Genomic DNA, 10,199 nt, shown 5'->3' with positions numbered 1-10,199 from the left:
AGACATTCCAGTATATGCCACAGCCTCAAGTCTCAGGAAAGCCAGCGCTGCTGGACATAGTAAGTTACCGAGAAACTAATGTGTTCAACTGGCTGGAAAACAGACAAAAATAAGGACCCAGTGCATCAATAAAATTATGCCCTAAAGGATTAACCTTGGTTAACAGAAGACTTCTAAACAATGAAGAGAATAAATAATAAAATGCCCAGCCACTCCCAATCCTACCCTCCTCCCACCCCTCAATAGCCACCATGGCAACTCAGTGTGCTGAGGAAGGAAGTTAACGCCATATACTTGGACAAACAATATTCTAAATCAAAAGAGCCTGTGAAACCCCAGAGGAAAATGTAACTAAACAAATGCTCCTCTTCTCACAACATAACATATGGGGTGGGGGGGGGATATGTTTCAGAGGGAAACAGGCATTGAAAACAACCATCTCAGTGACCACTTGCCAGCAGGACAGGAGTCACCAAATCAACACAGGTTTCCACATCTGAGGACCAGGACTTCAGAGATGCAAAAGCACACTCTAAGGCTGCCTGCAGAAGCACAGTTTTCAGCACAGGCTGGGGCCTGAAAAGCCCAATGGTTCTTCCCCAGTCTTCATTGCAATTGCTTTCTTTTTTTTTTTTTTTTTTTTTAAATGGGATCTTCCCGGAGCAGGGATCGAACCTGCGTCCCCTGCACTGGCAGGCGGATTCTTAACCACTGCGCCATCTAGGAAGCCCTGCAATTGCTTTCTAATGACCTACAGAGTTAGGTCTCAAGGGGAATCATTACCTCTGTGAAGGATATTTTACCTATCTACTGACACAGAAAAGGGTCTTGGGCTTTAATTGGAAATGTCATTTGTCTTATTAACAATGGATTTACAGTACCTTCTGCATCTTTCATGATCCTAAGGGGACAACTATTAAAGTGGTTTGTTGGCTTTTGTCCTTAAGGTCATAGAAGATGACATGTGTGTAGTGGCAGTACCCACATGTGCTTAAGTGCCATAAAATTGGTATTTTCAAGTGTCAAAATGGCCATGCACACTACCCCACAGTGTAACCATTATAGACGGTGCTTGGCCCTGAAGAGTGTTAGCCCATAAAGCTCTTTGAACGTATGCTTGTTAAAATTCATCGACTTACATACAAACATCCGTGTACCATAAGGAGAAACAGTGCCACATGGCATATCCCACTGGGCATGTACTTAGAGCTCATCCACAAGATTAAAACACAAAGAGATTGTAGGTGCACACCCAGGCTGAGGGAAATGTCCAGTCTGGGAATTTTCCTTTCAAAGCATCCAGCTGGGAGGATCGCTTGTCTTCCCCAGAAAAATAATGGGCAGCAATGGCCACCGTGACCATTCCTTCAGGCTGTTCTTCCAAGACCTGGAGGAAAAAATTAGTTAGTTCTCTAGTTCTAAGAAGGCAGAATACTGACTGATCCCGAGGTTCTTGCCAAATACCACCTGGAAACCTGATCCGTAATACCAGCAATGCTGGGAAATTCCCACCTGCACTTCTATCCAGAACTGCCATGCAGAGGCTTGGAGTCCATGGGAATAAAATACAAAGTAGTCCCCTCCTTTACTCGTGACTGGGGTGCCACTGCCGAGAGACCACTGAGAAAGCATAGACCCTTTGTGGGCCCGAACATAGAACGACATATGGCTTGGTCCTGTAGGATAAGAGGAAGGAAGAACAATTAAAACAATCTTTAAAAAAGTAACAAGAAAAACCACCCACCACCCAAACCAGACTATGAAGTTCATGCTATATATCACTTGAAAGACACTCAGTACAAACTTGATGAAGGTCTGCCAGTTTGGACGTTCAGTGTGTATCAACAAAGGTAAGTAAGGAGGTGTGGCAGAAAAGGCACGGAATTTATAATGAGAAAACCTGTGTTTACATCTTGGCCTGGTCATTTAAACATGCAAGAACCTACCACTCATGAGCCCTCCTTCAGAAATCAAGAGTAAGCTTCATCTAACCAAGAGATAACTGCAAAAACCAAAGCCAAAGAACTGATAGTGGCGATTTTAATATATCCACACACACAAACACGGAGGTGAGGGGGGGAAGACTAATGTGCAAATGCTGCACATAACAAACAGAGGGAAAGGGGAGAGCAGGTAATCAAACTTGTACAAGCTGATAAGAGTTAAAGAGCACAGTTAAAAACACACACAGATAGTACAAGGTTAAATAACAGGCGATCAAATGGAAAAATATAAGCCTTATTTAAAAAGCAAAGACAACACATCATAGAAAAAGGAATATGGCAAATAAAACACACAATTACAAATAGTGAGAAAGTTGAGACTGAAAGTATTAGTTATAAAAATAAATGTGAATACACCTAGCCCGGCTGCTAAAAGAAAAAAATTTAACTTAGCTTACCAAGCTAGACCTAATCACATACTATTTTCCAAGAAACATGCTTAGAGAAGAACAAAGGTTATTTCAGGCAAGTGGACAGAGTTTTCAAAAAGACAAGGAAGGAAATAACTATTACAGATAAAAGTAGAAATCAATGAAATAGAGAATAGACCAAACAGACATAACAATCAAAAATCTGTTATTTTTTTAAATTAACAAGACAGCCACTAGGCAACCTGATTGGGAAAGAGGTGGGGGGGCGGGGAGGAGAAGAGTGGAGCAGAGAAAATATACACAAATAAGAAAAATAAGCAGAACAAATTTTAAAAATTCACACAATCACTCTGCCAACCTCTATAAGTTTGAAAACCCAAATGAAATGGATACTTTGCTAGGAAAATACAGATTATCAAAACTGAGCACAGTGATAATAAAGTTAAAGCCAACCAATTTCCCTAGAAAAAGTTAAGAAACTACCCTAAGGAAAAGCACCAGGCCCAGGTGATTTTAGAGAAGAATTCAAGCCAACTTTTCAATCAAATAGTTCTAATGCACCATAAACTGTTGCAAGAAAAAGAAAATAACGACAACTTACTGTTTTATGATGTGTAACATTCACGGTGTTTATATACATTCATAATATATATCTAAATCTGATAAGGACATACCAAGTTAAAAAAAAAAACCCAAACCACACAAACCAGTATCACTCATGGACACTGATGCAAAATTTCTAAATATATTAGCAAACAAATCCAACATCACATTAAGAAAATATAGGCTATGTATGACCTGGTAGGGTATACCATTAAACGATCCAAGGAAGAAAAGTCCCATGATTATATATACAAGCCAAAAAAGCTCTTCACAAAATTAAAAATCCACTCCTCATAAAAACATTCAAGAAATGACAAGTGATGAATGCCTGTTTAACACAATAAAAATATATATACCTTAGTCCTAAAGTCAGTATCTTACATCATGGGAAAACAGAACAAGGCAAGGATGCTCACCATCTTTACAACTGTTCTATCCTAGGAGTAGTAGCTATTTAGACAAAAATCAATTAGAGGCATAAGAGCTGGCAAAGAAAAATTAAACATTATTTGCAGATGATATACAGTAGTCAACAAACTATACCTGAGGTCTGTATTTATATGGCGCTTGAGCTAAGAATGGCTTTTACATTTTTAAAGAGTGGTTAACAAAAAAAAAGAATCTATAAAGGAGAGATACGGCAAAACCTAAAATATTTACTATCTGGCCCTTTAAAGTTTGGCAATTCCTGGTATACCTGGAGAACCCTAGTATCAATGATTAAAAAAATAAAAGATTCAGTAAGGTAGCAAGACATAAAATTGACATACAGAAGTCAACTGCCTTCATACATAAAAAGACATAGCCAGTTTGAGGACATAAGAGTAGAGAAAATCCTATTTATAACAGCAGCAAAACCTTTACAACACTCCTGAAAGACACAAAAGTAGAACTGACTGAACAAATGCAAAAACATTCCCAGTTCATGGATAGGGTGATTCAACACTGTAGTGTCAGTTCTCCTTAATTTATAAATTTATTACAATACTCCCCTAAATACCAATTAGCAGTATGTTTTATACTAGTTAGTACTCAAGTTCTAAATAATAAAAGTGTGGAAAAATAAGGATGCAAAAAAAGGCAAGGAAAATACTGAAAAACAGAAACTACAAAGGATCTTAACTCTCCCAATCATTAAATTATAAAGCTTCTGAAATTAAGTGTGGTAGTTGGTGCACAAACAGACCCACATACACATACTGTCAATTTTTTTTTAATGATTTCTTGACATTTTTTATCACAAAACACAGGGCAGCAGATGTGCAACCTGACTGCCAGGAACCTAAATTTTATTGGAATTCTCCAAATTGTGTATAAAGGATAGAGAAAGGTTTGATTTTTTTTCTGTGCTTCCTTTTTATAGGCTGGCATTTAAATGAAGTAAAAAATAATTATTGGCATGAGCAAGAAAACCAGTTGGTACAAAATAAATTTATTTCTAGTTAAAATTTTAAAGCCTAGAAAACAGAAGCATTCACCCTCAGCTAAGGCACTTACTTCCCGTTAGCGCCTCATCCCACTGGTTAACTACCAAATCTTATTATTTCACTACTACCATCCTGTCCTCCACCTTCCCTCGCTTACTAGATTTTCAAGTCCTTCTGTGTTAAACTGAATGAACTATGCCTTAATACAATAAATGTTATTTTTTACAATATGACGGCCACAGGTCACCAAAAAATACAAAAACCAAACAAGCTACTTGTAGAAGAGAAAGTTCAGAAAAAAAGTGGGCAGAACTGAGGTACATACAAACAATTTTTGACAAGGGCAGCAAAGCAATTCAGTATAAGCAAAATCTTTTCAACAGATGGTGCTAGAACAACCGGATATCCAAAAAGGAAGAAGGACCTCTACCTCACACCATACACAAAAATTAATTCAAGGTGGATCCCAGGCCTAAACATGATAGCTTAAAGCTATAAAGTTTCTAGAAGAAAACAAAGTCTGTTTTCATGATCTCTGGGTAGGCAAGCTTTTTTGGAAGACACATAAAGGATTAATTCTGAAAGAAAAATCTGATAAAATGGACTTCATAAAAATTTAAAACTTCTTCACATTAGAACACATCATTAAGAAAATCCTGACGAAGTCCTTTATCAGATATAGTGTTATCTAGAATGTATAGACAATAAGACCAATTTTTAAAAGGGAAAAAGACAAGGAAACAAAGCATAATAATAGCCAGTAAGCACTTAGAAAAGTGTTCCACCACTTAATTATCAGAGGAATGCAAGATCTACTACTAAACATCCACAAGAAGTGATAAAATGAAAAAAAAAAAAAACAAATTCTGGTGAAAATGTGGAGTAACTGGACCTCTCATACACTACTGGTGGGAGGGAAAAAATGGAAAAAAAAACAAGTTAAACATAAGTCCATCCTATGAACCAAACAATTCCTCTCCTAGATACTTATCCAGGAGAAGTGGAAAACATATATTCCCAAATAGCTTTGTACAAGAATGTTGGTAACAGCTTTATTCCTATCAGGCCCCAACTGGAAACAGCCACGTGTCCATCAACAGGAGAATGGTAAGTGGTGGTATAGTCATCCACTGAATACTACACAGCAATGAAAAGATACTCAAAAACAACACAGCTCAATCTCAAACACATTTTGCTTAATGACCAGACACAGAATATTACATACTGGATGATTTCATGTATATGAAGTTCAAGAATGGGCAAATCGAATCTGTCAACGTAGGAATCAGAAAGTTGCTTCTCAGGGTCAGGGAGACTGAGTGTAAGCAAACCTTCTGGGCTGTTGGAAATGTTTTGTGTTTTGATAGGGGTTACATGGGTATATGTATGCTTTTATCAAAACTAATCAAACTATACAATCTGGACATGTCAATGTATATAAATTAAGCCTTAAAAAATATATATGGGGGCTTCCCTGGTGGCACAGCGGTTGGGAATCCGCCTACCAATGCAGGGGACACGGGTTCGAGCCCTGGTTGGGAAGATCCCACATGCCATGGAGCAACGAAGCCCGTGCACCACAACTACTGAGCCTGTGCTCTAGAGCCCATGAGCCACAACTATTGAGCCCATGTGCCATAACTACTGAAGCCCACACGTCTAGAGCCTGTGCTCTGCAACAAGAGAACCCCATGTACCGCAGCAAAGGGTAGCCCCTGCTCTCTGCAACTAGAGAAAGCCCGCGCAGCAACAAAGACCCAACACAGCCAATAAATAAATAAATTTATAACACATATATATGAATGAATAAAAATAAGCAAGGGGGAAAGTTATGTTTGAAGATACTTTTCACTCAAGTCTAGGCAACTTTCTATCAATTTTTTTTTAAACTCAGTAATTAAAGTACAGAGTGAACAGTAGCAGGAACTTTTAGAAGTGAGCTTCCTGCATTAGGGTTCTCTAGAGAAACAGAATAGGATTTGTAGAGAAAGAGAATTACTTTACAGAACTGGTTCGTGTAATCGTAGAGGCTGGCAAATCCAAAATCTGCAGGGAGTGTGGCAGGCTGGAGACTCAGGGAAGAGCTGAATTTGAATCTAGGCTGTGCTGGCAAAACTCCCCCTTCTTGGAGGAGGTGAGTCTTTTTTTTTTTTTTTTTTTTAAAGGCCTTCAACTGACTGGATGAAGCCCACCACATTACAGAGAACAATCTGCTTTACTCAGAGTTTACTGATTTAAATTAATTGTCAATCCCATCCAAAACATACCTTCACTGGAAACATCTAGTATGGTGTTTGTTCACATTTCTGGGAACCATCTTAAAAAGAAAAAAGCTGCCAAACTTAACAACACATTTGAGTGCCCATTACGTGCCAGTTATTTGACTGGACACCAAGAATAGAAAGAAAAATAAAACCCCGTCCACGTCTGCCTTCCTTGAATTCCAGTGGAAAATACAGACAGGAACTAAATAACCATGATACAAGGAGGTCAGTGCTACAATCAAAATATGTACAAAAGGAAGAAAAAGGATAGCAGTTGCTTAGTCTGTTGGAGAAAGATGATAGGAGGGGAAGGTCACAGTGATCTTGGCATTTTGCCAAGAGGAGAAACACAGACTTTGGGAGGGAGGTAGTAGCAAGAAAATATCACTCTCACCAGGAATGAGAGTGACTGGACAGAAAGGAGCAGTTGGATGTAGCTAAGGAGGGCATCAAGGGAAGTGCTGAGAAAAGCTTAAACAGATACATAGGCCAGCCTGCCAAAGACCAAACATGCTCTCCCAAAGAATCTGGGCACATTCTGCAGCAACAGGAAACTGCTGCAGCAACAGGAAACTGTTAAAAGTTCTTTAAGTAGGGAAGTGACATGATCAAATGTAGCTTTGAAAAATAAGTCTTAGAGAGAAAACAGAGAAGCCAGAACACCAGTTGAGAAGCTCAAGGAGCTAACTACCAGTTTTAAACATGGTAAATATACCAAGAAAGGTTAAGTAAAGTCACACTGTCTATTAATGCCAGGGCAAATGCTGTTTTAGATCTACTTGATGACCAATATCTGACACAAAGTTTTTCAGTAAGGCTCCTTAAAAATTATAATATGCCTCAATTTGTTTTTAGAAACATTATAAGCTCTCAAATTGCTGGTCACGATAATAAATCTGAGGGAAAAAAAAAAACCCATATGCAACATATTAAAAAATTTAAGAAGTGAAAGAGAGTGAGAAAAAAAAAAAACTGTTGTCTGACTTACCCATTGCTTCAAAAGTCAAATTTACAGAATCCCATGGAGGGAAGAATTGGGAATATAACATTACAAAGTATCTGCTACCCATGAAGCAGTATAGTGTTATTTGAAAGTGAACTTACTGTAAGCTCTAAACCACTTAAAATAATTTTAACAAGTACAATCAAAATACTAATACATCAGTTGTATCAAACAAGTGTAACTGATATGTGCCTAAAAGCAGACCAAAATAGGTGAGGCAAAAAATGACAGAATGGAAAGAGAAACAAGACAAATTCACCATTATAGTTGGAGACTTCAGCAACCCTCTACAGTAACTGACAAATCCACTGGGCATAAAATCAGTAAGGATATACAGTTGATCTAAAACACCACCATCAAAAACATTCACAGAACTTCATCCAACGCCAGAATACACATTCTTTTCAAGCTCACATGGAACATTCATCAAGAGAGACCATATCCTGCACCATAAAACACACGTCAACAAATTTAAAAATCATAAAGTATGCTCTCAACCACAATGAAACTAAACTAGAAATCAATACTGAAAAACAGCTGAAAAATACAAAATACTTGAAGATTAAAGAACATACTTGTGCATAACAAATGAAGCCTCAAGAGAAATTTTTAAATAAATTGAACTAAAATTTTAAATTTGTGAGATGCAGCCAAAATAATGCTTAGGGGGAAAAATATAGCATTGAATGGATACATTAGAAAAGATGATCTAAATCAGTAATCTAAGCTTCCACATCAATAAACTAGAAAAAGAAGAGTAAATTAAATCCAAATTAAGTAGAAAGAAAGAAAGAAATAATTATAGAGCAGAAATTAACAAAATTGAAATAGGAAGTCAGTGGAGAAAATCAATAGGACCAAAAACTGATTCTTTGAAAAGATCAATAAAATCATTAAACCTCTAACCAGGTTATGAAAAAAAGAGAGAAGATGCAGATTACTAATCTCAGAAATGGAGTTGATATCACCACAGATCCCATGGACAGTAAAAGAATAAAAATATTATGAACACTGTAGGCCCTGAAATTTGATAGCCCAGATGAAATAGACCAATTCCTTCAAAGACACAACCTGCCAATACACACACAAGAAGAAACAATCTGAAATAGTCCTTTATTTATTAAACAAAACTGAGCCAATAATTAATGACTTTCCAAAACAGAACGAGGCCCAGATGGATTCACTAGTGAATTCTACCCAACATTTAAGGAAGAAATTATACAAATTCTCTACAACCTCCTCCAGAAGATAGAAGCAGTATTACCCTAATACCAAAATCACACAAAGACGTTACAGGAAAACTTCAAGATTAGTACTCCCTCCTGAAAACAGATGTAAAAATCCTCAACATAATATTAGAAAATCAAATCCAACAATGTATAAGAATTATACACTATGACCGAGCAGAATTTATTCCAGGTCAGCAAGATTGGTTCAACATTCGAAAATCAAGTAATGTAATCCATCACATCAACAGGCTGAAGAAAAACCAAAGGGTCACATCAAAAGACAGAAACGTGACAAAATCCAACACTCATTCAGACTAAAAACCCTTAGCAAACTAAAAACAGATGGGAACTTCCTCCACCTGATGAAGAACATCTGTACAAAACTTGCAGCCGACATCATGCTCCACTGTTGAGAAAACTTTCCCATTAAGATCTGGAACAAGGCAAAGATGTTGCCTTGTTCTTACCACTCATTTTCAAAATCATACTGGAAGTCCTAGCTAATGCCAGTAGATAGGAAAAGGAAATAAGAGGTCTAAAGACTGCGAAGGAAGAAATAAAACTGTCTTTGTTTGCAAATGACACGATCATCTATGTAGAAAATCCAAAGGAATCAACCAAAAAAACACCTTGAAACTAATAAACAATTACAGCAAGCTTGCAGGATACAAGGTTAATATACAAAAGTCAACTGTCTTCCTATATACCAGCAATGAACAATACTATTTACATTAGCACCTCAAAAATGACATACTTAGGCATAAATCTCACAAAATATGTATAAGATCTATATGAGCAAAACTGTGAAACTACAAAAAAAAATCAAGATATAAATAAATGGAGAGACATTCCATGTCATGGATAGGAAGAGTCAATAATGATGTCATTTTCCTGAACTTGATCCACAGGTTCAATGCAATTCCAATCAAAATCCCAAACAGTTATTTTGTGGATAGATTGACAAATTGATACACGGAAAGACAAAAGACAAGCGTAAGCAATATACCAAAGAGAAATAAAGTCGGAAGACTGATACTACCCGACTCCAAGAAATACTATAGGCTAAAGAGATCAAGAGAGTGCTGTAATGGGAAAAGAATAGAGGAATAGATGAGAACAAAATTTAGAGCCTGGAAATAGCCCCACACAGATATAGTCAACTGATCTCTGACAAAGAAACAAAGGCAACTCAATGGAGACAGGATAGTCTTCAACAAATGGTACTGGAACAACTGGAAATCCACATGCAAAAAAAAATTAATCTAGACACAGACTTTATACTTTTTATAAAAATTAATT

The 10,199-nt window shown here is 37.1% G+C and overlaps 1 protein-coding gene across 2 annotated transcripts in view; it reads right to left on the bottom strand.

The window, feature by feature from the left end:
• Nucleotides 1-619: 619 nt before the first annotated feature.
• Nucleotides 620-10,199, bottom strand: part of ERMP1 (endoplasmic reticulum metallopeptidase 1) — a 43,058-nt gene continuing 33,478 nt past the window's right edge. For both annotated transcript variants that reach the window (XM_057722235.1, XM_057722236.1), the window contains 2 exons: nt 1,513-1,676; nt 620-1,387 (listed from right to left, as the gene is read on the bottom strand). In XM_057722235.1, the coding sequence (XP_057578218.1) occupies nt 1,223-1,387; nt 1,513-1,676 (329 nt within the window). In that variant the 3' untranslated portion in view covers nt 620-1,222. The remainder of the gene's footprint in view (nt 1,388-1,512; nt 1,677-10,199) is intronic.

This window comes from Hippopotamus amphibius, chromosome 2 (assembly GCF_030028045.1).
Source record: "Hippopotamus amphibius kiboko isolate mHipAmp2 chromosome 2, mHipAmp2.hap2, whole genome shotgun sequence".
Taxonomy (NCBI): Eukaryota; Metazoa; Chordata; class Mammalia; order Artiodactyla; family Hippopotamidae; genus Hippopotamus; species Hippopotamus amphibius.
This window is presented reverse-complemented; position numbering and strand designations above follow the sequence as displayed.